Source organism: Habropoda laboriosa, unplaced genomic scaffold, assembly GCF_001263275.1.
Source record: "Habropoda laboriosa isolate 0110345459 unplaced genomic scaffold, ASM126327v1 scaffold423, whole genome shotgun sequence".
In the NCBI taxonomy this organism is placed as follows: Eukaryota; Metazoa; Arthropoda; class Insecta; order Hymenoptera; family Apidae; genus Habropoda; species Habropoda laboriosa.
The window spans coordinates 90,358-107,504 of NW_017100606.1; the positions used below are offsets into that span (position 1 = coordinate 90,358).

General features: G+C 34.9%; 2 protein-coding genes across 3 annotated transcripts in view; both read left to right on the forward strand.

Annotated features, from left to right (window-relative positions):
• The first annotated feature begins 335 nt into the window (after positions 1 to 335).
• Positions 336 to 3,775, forward strand: LOC108576684 (sodium/potassium-transporting ATPase subunit beta-like). The gene is made up of 8 exons (XM_017939727.1): positions 336 to 471; positions 732 to 917; positions 1,346 to 1,462; positions 2,035 to 2,207; positions 2,280 to 2,375; positions 2,517 to 2,682; positions 3,598 to 3,687; positions 3,768 to 3,775. The coding sequence occupies exons 1-8, from the start codon at positions 336 to 338 to the stop codon at positions 3,773 to 3,775; spliced, it is 972 nt and encodes a 323-aa protein (XP_017795216.1).
• Positions 3,776 to 10,289: 6,514 nt separating this feature from the next.
• The window catches only part of LOC108576701 (sodium/potassium-transporting ATPase subunit beta-2-like), a 25,135-nt gene continuing 18,277 nt past the window's right edge, over positions 10,290 to 17,147 (forward strand). For both annotated transcript variants that reach the window (XM_017939755.1, XM_017939756.1), the window contains exon 1: positions 10,290 to 10,683. In XM_017939755.1, coding sequence (XP_017795244.1) covers positions 10,533 to 10,683 — 151 coding nt within the window. In that variant the 5' untranslated portion in view covers positions 10,290 to 10,532. The remainder of the gene's footprint in view (positions 10,684 to 17,147) is intronic.

The following is a 17,147-nucleotide window of genomic DNA, read 5'->3' on the forward strand; positions in this document are numbered from 1 at the left end:
AAAGTAGACCTTTTTATACTAAAAAAATTTTAAAGAAATCAATATGTTATGAAACGAAAATTTTTCCATTGTTTACATTTTGATATGGTGCAATACAAGTGCTTCCTTTTGACCGACATAAAGAGCAAATAATTGTTTCATGAAAAGAGCATAATGAAAAGAATAACTACTCGAAAAAACATACCAACATCGTTCATTTTATTTATATTATCTGCTTTTTTTAATTGAGTGTGAATAGATTCATGTAGCATTTATCTTATTGAAGTTAGTTAAAGAATAACTAATTTCAAGGAATACAACATTTTTTGTTAGAGGACACAGATTCATTTTTCAACATGATAATATTACACGACGACGAATACTACAGAATTCGAAGACCTCCACCTGACTTAGGACCTCTTCGAAACTTTTTGCGTTTTATTTGGGATAAAGATCGAAAAGCGTTTCTCGACAGAACAGCCGCAGAATGGGGTAACAGTCGTAATAATTTGAAGCTTTGCATTTTTATTTTATCCTAAACGTTAACAATTGTACAATTATACATGGTTATTCGTAAATATTGAACGTGCCTTGGGAAAAGCTAAAATAAATTCATGGAACAAGCCTGAAAATTAATATGGCTGAGAATGCATTGTGTCAATTTAGCTTCGTCCGCTTTTTTTTGTCTATTTTGTGATGTTTTGCAGAGAAACATTTCCTTGAAAATCTATTAACGCATATTTAAAATTTAGGTCAATTAGGAATATTTTACTTGTGCTTCTTCGCCGTTCTGGGTTCAATATTCGCGATACAAATGAAGATCAGCATAGACTATGTTTCTCAATTAGAGAAACCGTTTTTTCAATACGCCGGTGTATCCTCGAACTCTCTTTTTGGAAAAAATTTACGCCTGGCGCGTTCAACCTTTGATAGTCCAGGTATAGAAATGCAACACTTTAACAAAAAAGAAAAAAAAAAAATGTTACGTTAAAAATATTTCACAAAAGAATGTATGTAAATAAGTATGGAGTTAATGTAAACTACATTTAAATGATAAATTAGCATCGTATCATTTTCATAACTTCATTCGGTATAAGAATAATTTCAAAGTTAATGTTAAATAAATTTAATAAATAATAGAAGTAACGCATATGTACACTCTGTCCAATTTAAGAATAACCTCGCTCTCGGACCGATTTTCGTCCGTTCTGCGCATAGACAGAGGGCGCAGCAGAGGGTAAGACGGAGAAAAACGTAGGCGGTTAAGTTTGGACGTTCCAGCCCTGCCTTAGGCACGTCCCATGCGCGAAGCGAGGTTATTCTTAAATTGGACAGAGTATAGATATTAAGTAAAATTTTTCTAAAGGGATAGTTTTTAAACCAAACAGCATGTCAGCTACATCGCCCCTTATTTCTGTGAGTAACACGACAAGCAGAACCCGATCAAAAAGATATATTCGAGCGTTGTCTGATTTTCTACGAGGTATTGTAAACAATATTTTGTGTACCGTATAACTTGTAACATTTTATAGGGTGAGCCACGTAAGACGGATCATCTAATTATCTTCTCTAGCTATGGTAGTACGAGAACATTTTTATACGTAATCTAAATGGTTTCAAAAGTTGAATAAGATGGAAGAAACAACTTTTTATAGATGCCATTTCTTTCTGTTTTCTTTTTAAAGTCACGTACGTTTTTTTTATTGAGGTGCATTTAAACATGCATAATAATATGACCTTAAAATGACCTTGGACTCTAAAATTTTAAACAGAACGTGAAATTTCCTTTCACTTTTTGCCATTTCTTAGATCAAAAATTTTTTCTTTCGTCCTATTCATCCTTTGAAACTATTTAAAATATGTATAAAAATTTTCTCCTACCACCACAGCTAGAGAAAATAATTAGATGGCCTGTTTTATGTGGCCCACACTGTACATATCCCCTTCATTTTTATTTCTTCTTAACAAGATAATTCGTTGCATTTCTAAAGCGATTATATCTTTTTCAATTATAAAACCGTTGTTAAAATGCTCAATATATGATTTTATATTTAGAGTATGAAAAAGATACATCAAATTATAATTTAAATTGTCCGAATGAATATTCGAAAATGGATCGTACCGAGAAACCTTGCTACTTCGATATAAAAAGTCTTGGAAAATGCAGCGAATCTCCATACGGATATACGAAACCCTTGCAACCTTGTGTTCTCATTAAATTTAACAAGGTAGGATCTAGACTACAATTACATTTTTACAATTCGAATTTAACGCAAATTATATGCATACGTTTTCTATAGAAGTTCGATTGGATACCTGAATACTATAATTACTCGTCAACCTTGCCGGAGAATATGCCAATCACGTTGAAGAAAGCTGTACGCGAATCTCGAAAGGTACAATCCCGTTTATCGTGTTATTATCGACGCCAACTGTGAAACTTACGAGCGCAATTGAGATGTTTACGTGAAAAAATATATTTTAGAAAATTTTTCAATATCGAATATTTAGAGATACATAAATGTGTTCTATTTAAGTTTTACGTTTGGTTATCGTGCGATGGAGCGAACAATGTCGATAAAGAGCATATTGGAGAAATAGATTACGCACCAAGTCCTGGTTTTCCAGTTGAATACTTTCCGTTCACCGGACAACCAAGTTACCTGTCCCCAATTGTCGCATTGAAATTCAAGAGTTTAACGCGTATGTCAAGCTTTTACTGCACTATAAAGCATGCTTCGTTAAATATTCTCGTATACTTTATACAGTGTGGACCAATAAGAATTATCACCTTGAATATTTTTGGAATCGTGAAAGTAAGAGAAAAATATTTCCAATGAAAATTGTTTACTATAGAAAGGACCATTGTATGGTCGCGACGATTTTTTTATAGATAGAATCGCTGAAGAGGTGTGAAGATCATCCCTGTTTTTTTAACGACATGCCAAGTTTTTTATTTATTTGCTAATAACAGCGCTTAAGATGAAGACAAAGACTTATAACACATCAGTCAAGGTCACAGAGACACATGCGTCTTAATAAATTTTGACCTCATTAAAGGAGCTGTAGCGACCTCCTACGTTTTGCCACCAGAGGGACGAAGTAACCACAAGTTCTCGCTAGTCCTCACAAAGGCTCCTATTTGTATATATACACCTTCTGACCTGAGTCCTTCCAGTCCCTGCTGCGTCTAAGGCACGGATCTCCTAAAAAGTCTTACTAACGAGTTCACTAGGAGGCCCAGGACGAAACGCCCCTAACTTTGCCTTTTCCGCCTATCCTTTATCACTTTCCTACCTCCCTTCAGAGCAATTGAATCAGCAGTAGCAATGCAAATCAACCGTCTTGTGACCTTGACTGGATATATTATAAGTCTCTTTGTCTTCATCTTAAGGGCTGTTATTAACAAAGAAACAAAAAACTTGGCAGGTTGTTAGAAAAACAGGACTCTTCAGCGGCTCTATCTATAAAAAAAATCGTTGTGACCATACAATGGTCCTTTCTATAGCAAACAACTTTCACTCGAAACATTTTTCTCTTACTTTCACGATTCCGAAAATATTCAAGGTGGTACCTCTTATTGGTCCACCTTGTACATTAGCCTCGTACTTATTGCAGCACATAGATTAGTTACAGTGGAATGCAATTTGTGGGCCTCTAATATCGAGCAACGTTCTCGTTATTCGTTAGATTTTCAAATAATGATAGGTAACGTAGTACACACAATTATTATTTCTTTTGTAATTATTGAGGATATGTGTTAATAATATATTTCCACTAATTTACAGAAAGTTGATGAAAACGTTGATTCGACAAAGATACAATAGAATAGTACGAAGAATGAATCATTTTTGTCGTATTGTTACATTTAGGTTTAGGAAGTTTATCGAGAACATCGAGAGTACCGATAATTTTGATAACTCAAGTAAAGATGTTTCGGAGAAAATTTTGAAAATTTCTGTATGACAAATTCTTATGTGTGCGTAATGTTACAATTCTGTATACAACCTTGGCCAAAAGTGTTCGGAACCACGTAAAATATGTATTATTTAAAAATAATTTTCTACCAGAAGGAAATCAAACTATTGAAATGTGAAACGATCATTTCTTATTAATTTTGTCAATATTTCGTTTGAACTGCACAACGCGAACTTTTTAGTCGCAGCAATTTTTCTCTGACTTTTACCCTGTTTTTCTAAAAATAAAATTAACTTGCCTTGATGATCACTCGATTTACTCGTTTCTGGCATATGTCAAGGAAAACGTTCTAATTTTCAAAATATTAACAGCGAAATTGAAGACGTGTACGTGCAGCGAATATTAACAGTAGAAATAAAGGTGCCTAATACTTTTGGCCAAAGCTGTACACGTACACTACACCGCTGAAAAGTATCCAGACACTTGATAGTGTCGTGCACTGTCCACTTCGGAATTTTCTTCCTTGCAGCAATTTCTCGAATTGAATATCCTTGTTTCGCAAGAGTAAGGATACTAGCACGTTTTCCTAATGATAATTCTCATTTCAAATTCATAATTGAACATAGGAAGAGCAACAGACGAACTAAAGCAAAGCGGGTGACTGCATAGCGTTGGCTCCATTCTTGTCCCTATCGAGAGAGAGCATAAGCACATCATCGACGGTTTATCAACACTTAATAGATATCGGAGAACTTTCTGAAATCGATATCTACCGTAGAAATTGAATAAACTAAATCTTCAAACCTTCGCGATTTCGATCAAATTTTCAGCATGTGTATAATTGACATAGATCTACAAAACGTATGTTTTAAATTTTCATTACAAGCTCCGACAAAAAGGAGCTTGTAAACGGTGACTTTTACAATTTTCTTTGCAATTCCCACAAATTGCAAATTTTTCCAAATTTTTTGCACACGTCATCTAGTATACTCATCTTTCTAACTTCTCAAAAAAACTCAAGTCCAATGTTAAAAAAGTTATACTGTTCTAAAAGAGTGTCCGAGTATTAATGGGAGTCACTGTATGTCTAAAACGGAACTGATCCAGCAATGGTCCTCCGAGAGCGAAAATGATATTCGACTCCCTGAAACACTACGTTGGAGATGGATTGTTTATGATTTCTGAGAAATCGAAACAGTCTTAAGAGGAACACGATACGGTATCTCGTCTTACGGTCTCGTTTGCTCTATCTCCGTGAAAAGGATCCAACGTTACTATAGTCCAGTGATGGCGAACCTATGACACGCGTGTCAAAGGTGACACGCCAAGACATTTTGGGTGACGCGCATCGTTTACGGACGATCTTCGCCCAAGAGTAGTCAACGTGCGCTGATATTTCTAGATTGTCACGGTACCCGAGTTAAGCTAGGTTTTTTCCGAATTTTGACACACCGAGCTCAAAAGGTTCGCCATCACTGCTTTAGTCCATTCGTGCTTACGACTACTAACATTGTCCGGTACGTTTGAATGAGTTTAACGTAAAAGTTATGTTAAACAAAGTTTTCAGGCAATATTCTGCAAACGGTTGATTATGGTTTAGGTTACAAGTCTATCTTTCGCTTAAACCAGGCATGGGAAACCTTTTCTTGTTCGGGGGCCAAATTACCGTTCTGTCTCCGAGTCAAGGGCCGGACCAAATTATTAAATAAAATAAATTAATATTAAATGAATTAAAACAAGTTGCTACTTCATGTTTCATTTGTTTGTAATAAAGCTCTATATAAATTTTATAATATAACGAACGACGTAACAATTTAATGTGAAGATTGAAGAGAAACTTCGCTGAAATAGATTGGGGCAGCGGGTTGCCCATATGTGGTTTAAACAGTTTAAACATACGCTCTTTTTGACAATCAGTGTACAATTAAAATATTGCAATAATTTCCTATTCGCTGGTTGACACTGTACATGTGCAATATTCTGAATTTGTTGGCCTAACGTATGTGTTCAATGGGAAATTTACATAAGTGAGCATTCGGTTATATTGGCGAGTTCCAAGAAGGAAAAATACGGTTTGTTGCATATCTAAACTATTCCGTTACTGGATCACATTGGTTCCAAGAAAGGTGTTGGATAACCAACCGCCTATTGACATTGAGTCACCAAGTCACTCTTAAGATGAACCCCATAACGCCGAAAAACAAGCTACTCATCGACCGCTGACTGTCCCTTCAAAGTCCTGTCTAACAGTTCGTCACCAGAACCAAGTTCACCTTCTCCCCCAAATCCCTTCCTTATAAGTACACCCGAAAAATCCCTTACACGATCATTACAGAAACCAAGCGAGTATAGTTTAGAGCAGTCCATCTAGTACACAGCAGCAAAACACACAACGTCTCTTCGTGAAGTTCGCGCCTTGTAAATTCGGAATCCACGAGTACAAGTATCATTGTTAAAATAAAAGTTATATTGGTAAAATATAATCGGTGTCAACTTTCCTCCCCGGATTCCAACAAAGGAATGCGTTATATTTGTTGGAATCCGGGTTATACACGTCAAGAACGATTGTTAATTAATATTCCATTTCGGACGTTTCGAATGTATAGCTCCGGATCCAACTTATTGCTTCGTGAAGTACAGAAATACGCAGTCGTTTTGTCACCAAGATAGGAAAAGAAGGGAAGAGTCTTTTATATTGTAGTTATTTGATGGAGAGAGGGTACTCTTTAAACTTAAAGTGAAAACAAGTATGACTAAGATGTTTTTGGGTACAGTACCTCGGTTGCGTTATCAGTGCATGAATCAATACGTTGGTCATCCAATATACAAGGTGAGGTACTAACTGTTGCCACCAAGAATAACTCCGAAAGTATGATACTAGTAGAAAAGTTTTCGAAACAAAAGTTGCATGGGACAACAGGGGCCGTAGTATGGCGTTAATCTTCTGTTGCTAGGTGGAGTCGCTTCAGAGATATGAAGGTCACCTTTGTTTTTTTAAATGAAATGTCCTATTTTTTTACGGCAGTTCAAAAGCTCGTTAATTTCCAAGTAGAAAAGTATTAAACATTGTTTGTCCTGGAGCTAATAATTAACGAGATATTATATTCGTATTCGACATCGAAAAGTGCCTCCGCATTGGGCCACCAAGTGTAAATTTTATTCTATTTCCTACACTCTGTCTATTTTTTCATAAAAAATAGACCTGTACCTGCACATGATCAATATTGCCATTGTTTCGTGTTATCTCCAAACGGTCGTATTCCAAATTTTTGGAATTTTTCGACATCAAATGAAAGAAACGCGATCGCGCCGCTTGGTACTTTTCGGTCAGATTTCTGCAACATCCCGTGGCACTCGAACGGTTAACAATCATCTACGATACCTAAATAAAAGGATCAATTTCTTATATTGGATGATTGCAAAAGTTCGTACCTGATTTTCAGAGGTTGCGGGAACCTTATCACACTTCGGTGCAGATGTTTCAGCGTCATGTTACATTCCTATCGAGAGATACACCGCTTGTGTTTTATTTTCAAATAATTATTCACTTCGTTTAATTTTATTTTCAAATGAAACGTGCCTTTGCACAAACCGCTTGTGTTTTATTTTTAAATCGGGTACGAACTTTTGCAATCATCCAATATATCAAAGGCTGAGTCTGCGATCGATTAGGGGGTTCCCACGATGCTTTGCGCTATCAAATCTCTCTCCTGCCGATGAACAATTAAAGCGTAAAAAAAAAAAAAAGAATTTCATTTGGAGCGTAACAATAGCATAAATAGGAACGTATCGTATAAATATATTAAAATGTTTCATTCAGAAAGTATATTGATCTTTCAACATTTATTTTTAATTAACACGTGTAACAGCTATTAATAATTTTGTCGTTTAATTCAAGTATCGTTCGACCTTCCGCGTCACTTTTCATAAACAATAGTCCCTATCAGAATGTCTGAAATTCAATTTACGTTAAAGCGCGATCTTCGTTATGTTTATATAACTTATCGCAAGAAACATACGAAATAGTGTGACATTGACGGCTTCCTATACGCGGTTGCATAATCGCGAAAGATAAAAATCCGACGCATCTACAAATTTAAGTCGCCAAGTATCTTGTGATACACTGTGCTTAAGGTTGATTTAGCGAACGAAGCTGGATAAAAGTGAATACTTAGTTACTTACTATCTAAGAATGTATTACAGAAATGTTTTTTTTTTTTTTATTATTCTCGTTTATTTGCTATCTGTTGTAAGATAAACTAAGAGAAATTAACATCTCTGATAACGATATTGCAAATTTTACAAATAAAGATTAACGATATAGAATGACAAAGTGATAGCAATGCAGAATAAAGTTTAATCTGTAAATGTATCTTTTATTTTAAAGATGACTGCAGAAAAGCTGTTTTTCGTTTTCATTTAACAACTTACCTCTGAAACAAATTAAGATGTAAATTTCGGAAACTATCATTTCGAGTCTAATTTTTAGAGCAACGTTAGGTCGTTAATGAATCACATGGAATGGTACAAATAGGTTCGGAAATCTCGACAAATTTAGTGTACATACATCGTCAATATAATCTGACGCACAGAAAATACTTATTCCTCGGTTTACTTGTCCACTTACCGCATGCTGAAAGATCAGCATCTTTAAGTGCTATTTTCCACAAACATGGACATGTTCCGTCGACGTACACTCAGTCAAAACAGTCTCCATGCTACTCGTTAGAATTTATTTTCACCGATTCGATAATCAATTTTCACATAAAAGCGCTCTAATAAATTACAACACCTGAGAAACGAAATCGCACAAACCGGAAATTTGCGTATATTGTTTGGGGTATTGAAAGGGAAAGATGATTAAAATTTGGGTAAAAAAGGTCACTTTTTCCTCAGAGTAGCCCGAAAAACATGTGATTTGCAGATTTCTGCAGTACCAAATTTCTAGGTGTGGCTATATTTTTGCAGTGGACAACCGAGACGCGTGAAATTATATTTTATCGCTTTATTCTTATATAGTTGAAAAAGGACACCAGAAAATTTAAGGTATCACTCGAGTGACGTACACAGAAAGTGTTAGAAAAGGTAAACTACTCGAAAGACTGTGAGTAATAGACTACGGATCAGTTTTAGGTTCGATAAGTCTGGTAATAGTTGTAAGTGTTTAGATATACGCACAGTTTGAGAAGTCTCCGCGCACCTGGTTAGAATTTATTTAGCTTTGTCTAATTTTAACAGAGAAAGTAGTAAATAAATGATATTTACGTTATTTTATTTAGAAACATAACACTTACTACTAGAATATAACTAAGCATACTAGAAATAAATATAAATAAGAAACTAACTTGTATTTGCCTTTGTAGCCTTGTTTGTAGACATATTGCTGAATTCTTAGATACCGTACGGAAATTCGTTTCATCTCGTTTCTGTTACATTATTCTTTTCCCTTAGTTTAATTGAATGAACATAAATCAGTTTTCTTCGCGCTAATAGCAAATGTTACGTTTCTAAGCGAAGTAACGTAAATATTATTTATCTACTATCTTCTCAGTTGAAATTATACAACGCTACAATACATTTTAACGAAGTCTACGGAGACATTTTTGACTGACAATGAGTGTAGTTACATTGAGAAAGTTGTATTTTAAACGTTATATTTTTCAATTCTACAATCTTTTCACCTAGTGTTAAACAAAATCCGAAGGTTACACAAGCAATTTTCTCCAAATAAAACCAGATCTTAATCACGTCCGGATGTGCTAGAATAGAAACGATACGCTTGCACGCCACGAAGATGTAACGAATCCGACATAATTCGCATTCACGTAAAATCGGAAGAAAATTCGAATCAAAGATTCGACTGTACACGCTAGTTTTACACAGAAACATTTCAGAAAATACTTTCTCTCGTAACGTCACTCTTCCCTGTGAAAAGATCGACGCGACGCGAATCAAGCGATAAATTCAGTATTTTTAGATTTTTCACTCAGACCACTTTCGTAAATCACCGGCACGAATATCGTAGAAATTCTTCGTAAAATTTGCAGTGTTAGATAACGGGCGATCTAATTTCCGCTTAATTCATCAATTTGGAAAAAAATGGAAGCGCCTAGATATCGATCTTCAAGTCACGCGTAGCATCCAGTCTGACATGAAATTTATCCGATAAGATACGGTAGTTGATGAGTGGTCCTGTCACGTGACTAACCAGTTGATACGAAATAATACGGCGAGAGAGGAGTGAGATCTCGCCGGCAGCTAGGTGTGAGTCAGCCATAAGGCGGTGAGCGTGGCCTCTGGTTATATACATACTTTAGCGTTTCCCACTACTCGATCGGTAGACGTAGGGCTGGCCGATCGTGGCCGCGCTATCGAGCTTGGTTATGCGCGGCATCGCTCGACTCTCCCCGAGACACCGTGAGTAGTGAGCACTTTCGGCTTGAGCGGAGTGCAACTTCAGCTAACGCGGCCACGAGTACTCTGTGCGCGTTCTATTCGTACGGGTCCGTTTCGTACGAGGTAAAAGCTGGTTCGAGCCGTTGAACGAAAGATCGTGTTCTATTAAGAGGCTCGCGCGTTCAAAAGTAGAGTGACAGTGTTTCCGAGATACCGCCGAGAGAAACAGTTTTGCCGAGATGAGTGTGCTCGGTAAGCAATTGCAGAATGGTACCTACGAGTTCGATTACAATCGAGCGCCCGAACAAAAGACGAATTGGAAAGCCTTTCGGGATTACATCCATAACCCCGCCGAGGGCACTTACTGCGGCCACACAGGAAAGAAATGGGGTAATTATTTTCTTATAATTGAACAATCGAGATGTGTACTCGCGTGTACACGGGATTGGTGTGTTCGTGTAGGCGCACGGATAGCATGTGCTTCGGACTGCACAGATGCGTTTCGATACTAGTGCGCGGCCGATTCGATTTCGAAACCGTTCCGGAGTTTCACGAAGGTGGACAAGATTTTTGAAATATACTACCGTCTGTATATGTTGGCGAGGTAGGCGTTCAAGTCAAGTTGAATGCCTAAATCAAGTACCGTGAATTAGGGCTTCCTTAACTTTGCTACATGCCAACGGGATAAGCTTGCACAGCATTCTCAATTTTTCTCATCGTTCAACTTCGCTTTCTCCAACGTTCCAAGAACAATCTCTGTGGAAGTACAACCAACTAGGTTTCACATATTTCGAAAATACGTATATTACTCGAAATATAAGGTAGACACGTTCGCGTAAATTTGCATTCTAGCAGAAGTGAATTTTAACAAGACCTTGAGTTTTCATCGCTCACGTGACGATACAGTGAAAGAGTACCGGAAATAAGTATCGATGATTTTAAATAGCAATAGGGTGAAACGATAGTGTTCACGATAGGTCGATTTCACGTAGCTAGGAGTCTAGTTCTGGCAACGTTCGATTGTTATCAATGACATTGAAACTATCGCGAACTGTACACTAGTTACGATAAGTATTAGGAAGCAAGTTAATTGGGACTTTATGCCTCGTACTGTCTCGGTTTGTAAATTTTCACCAAGATATTGGAGCTACTTTGAAACGATGCTGAGAAACGGTATCGCGTTGAAAACGCTTGATACATTCGCTGTAATTTTCGGCGCATGTTGCTCAAAATAGTTAGACGCCTATGTATTTAACCTTCGCTGGTGACGCGTTTCACGGACGCCGATAATATCCAGGGAATCGTAAAGTAATATTGATGTTACGTTTGAACAATGATAATTCACGTGAAAAAAAAAAGAAACGGATAATGATTCGATCTTACTTTTCGCTCTTACTCTAGTTGTTTCGTGTTCTATTTCATTCAATTGCTAACGTAACGACAATTATCTCTAAAGAAGCAACCGAAGAATTTGTTACATAATTTTCAAAATGAACTGATTCTAACCTAAATTATATATAAATTTGAATTAAATTCGGTAAATATTGTCATGTATATAATGCTATTCGTATTAAACATTATTCTGTAAAATAACGATTCTAAGATAGACAACAATTTTTTTTAATAAACATTTAGTTGTCACTTTAATATCGAATTTACATGCTTGTTTGTTCGAACTCGTAGCATACTTTGATTACTTCAGTGAAATTGACGAAGCATGAGAAGAATGTATTAAATATTTTCGACATTATAGTTATACACAATAGAAAGAAAAGATAAGACTGGTGTAGTATTCCGAGAGCTACTGTTAAGCATATAGTAATCGTAGTGCAACCAGAAAAAGGGGTGATTTCTTATGAAAGCGTAAGTCGAAGTTGGAGAATATAGTCTTTCCTTACGTGGCATCGTCCTCGAGAAAAACGACTTTGAAAATCCTTCAGGATCGCACATACGCTAACTGTACCAAAAATTCTAACATTCCACAAAGAATGCAGGAAAAGTAAGATAACCTTAAAAAGTTATTCTCATTTACGAAACCATCCTAATAGAATGAAAGAGATTCATAGTACAAATTCATAGTAAATAAGGTCACAGAAACGACAGGAAGAAAGTAATGATATTGACCATGTTTACAAATAAGAAACGAGAGTAGAAACAGCATTCTGTACAGAAATCCGTTACGTCGAGAGGTACAGTTAGTGCACGCGAGCACGGCAGATTTACAATGTCCTTTTTCTCGCAAACTAAGCCTCGTATGCAAAAACTACAATATCGATTTATTTTTTCATAACGTATCACCCTGTTCTCGGTTATACCATGATTGCTTGGACACTGTGTATAAAATGGAATGTCTGTACGTTCCCTAGTAACTCTTAAATCCTTTGACCGATCTAAACTAGTTATTTTCTAGTTACTTTCTAGGACCCTGCAGAAAATATATCTAGGCTACCCTCCCCCGTGATTTTATAATATAGTTCTAATTTTATTTATCAAGAGAAGATGAATTAATTTCGATTATTATTTGATTCCCACATTTCCACAAATGCTGATGTTCTAGACGTAAGAAGCGCGAGCAACGTTATACAGGGTGGGCCACGTAAAACAAACCACCTAATTATTTTCTTTAGCTATGGTGGTACGAGACAATATGTAGTTTAAATTGTTCGAAAGGGTGAATAAGATGAGAGAACAATTTTTTCTTTAAATGCCATTTTGTTCCTTTTTTTAAGTCAGCTACGTTTTTGTACGTGAATGTATATATTGTTTCTACTGTATGCTGTAGCAGACATTCATGTGCATTTAAACATACACAGTAATATGACCATGGACTCTAAAATTGTAAATCAAATGAGAAATTTCCTTTTATTTTTTGCCATTTGTTTCATCAAACAAATTTTTCTTTCGCTCTATTTACCCTTTGAAACCATTTAAACTGTGTATACAAATTTTCTCCTACCACCACAGCTAGAGATAATAATTAGACGGCCTCTTTTACGTGGCCCACCCTGTACATTAATAAAGAATAATATTATTATTGAAGCTAAATATTATTAAAGAATAATATTTGATATTGTCGAATAATGTTGTTTCAGTATTATTAGTGTTATTAGCTAATTTCGTTTTTAGGTTCAAACTTCCTGAGGCAATCATATCAATCCAAATATTTTGCTGTTTAAAGTAACACGTAGATTTTTATTTACAAAAGGAATCGTTTATTACGTTTAACCAGTAATCAAACTTACGATAACGTTTATATAAACGTTACTTTATCGTATAAATTTCTACTAATCCAGTCTTTCAGTAGCAAAAAATAATTCAAATAACGTGGAACCTCTGATAAAGCTAAAAAAATTATAAGATAAATAGATATCTTTTTCAATGATTTTACTGAAATTGAGTAAGAACATTTTTATTGGAATACTGTTTATATTGCTTCCGTGTATCTGGATTATGTAAAAGCGAATTTATTTTCGGACATTTTTAGGAATGTTAATTTCGAGCTCTTGGCAAGGTTACGGTAATATTTCATAGTTTACAATACGCGAGAAATGTATCATCGATTAATTCTTTCTGTTACCACCACTTATATAATATCTTTTTCACGCGTGTTTCTTAGTAATTCTGACATCTGTTAATGTATAAATAAAATTCACAGATCCTACATACTCACTAAATCGAAAGAGTCGTTCTTGTCGACATTTCGATTCACAATTTTATTCAATTTGTCCAAACAAATTTAATAATCATGCCTAAATTGCAAATGTAACAGTATTACATGACTAGCTATTCCGGTCAGTGATAAATGACTCTTTAGAACGAAATGAATTTGAAAAAATAAAATTATCTGTACTAAATTGTACCATATGAAATTGCTGTTTTTCGAATATATTTTCAAAACAATACTCTTTATTTAATCAAAATATTCACCATTACTATTAGTGGATCTGTTCCAACGGGATACCAACTGAAATGTTCCATTTTTACAAAAATTAGCGTTTTCTGATTGGATAAATCCTTCAAATGCTGAGAGTACCTTTTCTCGAGTACGGAACATTTTATTCCTCGCAAACAGCTCTAAATAACGAAAAAGATGATTATCTGTTGGAGACAAGTTTCACGAGCATGTGATAAGATTTCACGTTTTAGTTCAGCTAATTTTGCTACAGTGATATGTGACGTGTGCGATAGAGATGGAGAAATATCGATGGCATATTGATTATTATCGATCTATCGAAAACAATCCATGTGTTTTTTTTTTTATGATTATCGATAGTTTCGATATTTTGGTTTTGTGATTGGGGCAATATTCTGATACACCCGTAGGGCCGTGTTGTACTACAGGTTAGCAGTTACGGTATCCGGTTGCCGGTTCTATTCCAATCAATATCGTAACAGCAACGAAGCTTTAAATGCTTACGGGAATCCCGTGACGCGAGTGTACAGTTTGCTAATCCGAATTAAAGTTTCGAATAATAAGGAGTGCAAAGTGGTAAATAATATCAGATGGAAGATTAAGAATGAAAGCAAAAAATATCGACATGCTTATTTTTTTGTAATAAAAATCAGTGACTCTGATTCTGAAACTGTATACACTGTAAACATTTGGAATTTATAAATTGCTCGTAAATATACGAGCAATGAAATTTATTTTTCAAGTTGAATTTTTTTAAAATTATGATTTCTCATTTTTGTTTAAAATTCTTGTAAAAACGCACAAAATCATAAGCAAATTTTAGTGTTTTCAGTAATTAACTACAAAGATCTGTTTGAATGAAAGAAGTTTTTATAGAATTTGGTCTAACGGAAATAATCCATGATTATCGATAGTTGGGTATTAAATTATCGATATTTTTCTATCTCTAGTGTACGATCGAGTATTATCATGCAGTAGTATTGGTTTATGTCGATCAGACAATGAGTTTTTGGAATAATAGATTCTGCTCTTGACAGACCACGATACAGTCACCAGAACCTTTTACATTTGAGAGTTTCATTAACATCCATTCGTTGCACAGTGGTCTACATAGAAAGCGGCATTTCGTGGCCAAAATTCAATTTTTCAACTTTAATATTTTACCAAATCTTTATTTTCTATAAAGTAGCAACTCTTCAAACCTTCGAAATTCTCACTATATTACACCTTTCAGATAATTCTGTGATCAAAGATAGCGTTCTGAAGACAAAATCATGAAGTTTTAAGTGAAACTAATTGTTTTAATTACTCATTATAGAACATCAGAATACAGTTTTGTATTAGACTTTTATTACAGTTTTGTATTATATTTGAATAACTTAATTGTGTTGTAAGCATTTTTTAATCTATGTACAAACAGTGCAAAATTTGAGAAGATTTTTAAAAAAATATTTAAAGCTGATAGACGTCTGGTTTTGTTCATATGAAAGCTTAGACAATTGCTAAAAAGAGTACATAAATCATAGGTGTTACCTCCGGCAAAGTACTATGTCTGTGTGAATTTTAAAAAACAGATGCCCGAGGTATACTAGCGTTCTAATATTATCTACTGTTACCGATTAATTCTCATAAACTCAAGATAATAGATGTTACTGTAAATAATCGAATTTTATCGAAAAAATAAATTTTCTTTCAAATTAATTTACATAAAGATATTTTTAGTTTTGAGTAAAGTATGTATCCATTTTTCGTCACAGGTGAGAATTCTCTTCAAAAATGAACACACCTACTACTATCTCAAATTTTGAATCTCTGTCAATTAGTGTGGTACCCATTTTTTCAATTTTTTCACACTTTCTATTGAAGGCCTTTCACTTCGGTTTTCAGTTGATCTTCGTTTAAAACGAATTTGGATCTACCACGAGACTCATTTTCGAGACTCATATCTTCAGACTGAAATTTTTGAGACCACCATTGAATAATCCTCTCGTTAACAGAATCTTCTCCAAAGGGCAAATTAATTTTTGCGGCATGCTTCAGTTGCACGATGGCTTGATTTAAATTCATATAGGAAAAGTTTTCTAAATTTCTTCGGAGACACCGTATTGTTTGCTTACGAAAAACAACTCAATGAACAAAGATAACAATAGAGCACAGCACCGAACTAACTTTAATTTAATAGAAGTAAATATACAGAGTGTCTCAGCGAAAGTGGATCACTTAAATGTCTGCCTTATTTACTATTGTATGAAAAAACTTCTCAGGACAAAGTTGAATTATTTCAAGAGACACATGTAAAAGTTGAAAGAATTTTTTCTCAAGATCACTTTTTTACGAGATTTTAAGGTAACCTTTAGGAAGTTTTAATTATCTTCCGACGTAAGTATCTCGAAATTAAATGATTGCGAATAAAGGAGGATGTTAAAAAAAGGTCAATTTTGGCATACGGCCGGAACGAAAAATTTTTTTACAGCATGATTCTACGCGTCCTAAGGAACAAAAAATGTAATTGTCATTTTTCCCGGAAATGATGGGAAAGTTAAATTAACCACTTAGAAACTCATATTGAGTATAGAGTTTAATAAAAACCAAAAATAATGAAAAATAATTAATGACAAATTAATCGAAACGAGGAATTCTTTGATGACACAATGCTTATATTCTGAGCAATCGGAAACCAATAGTTTATTCTCCAAGTGATAAAAGTTATAATAAACTATCGTAAATATAATAAAATAATCGTCATGACAGGGATACAATAAAAAAGTAAGACTAACAGAATTTGCATTTCTTAACTGTGTATCCACTACGAAAGCCAGAGGAAAAAGTATCATCTTACATATCAGTCTAAACATATACTAAATGTATCTATACAGTGTCTGTCGAACTACGCGTAGGTTTAGAGACGTCGACTGTCCGCGTAGTTGGGAACCATCCCCCG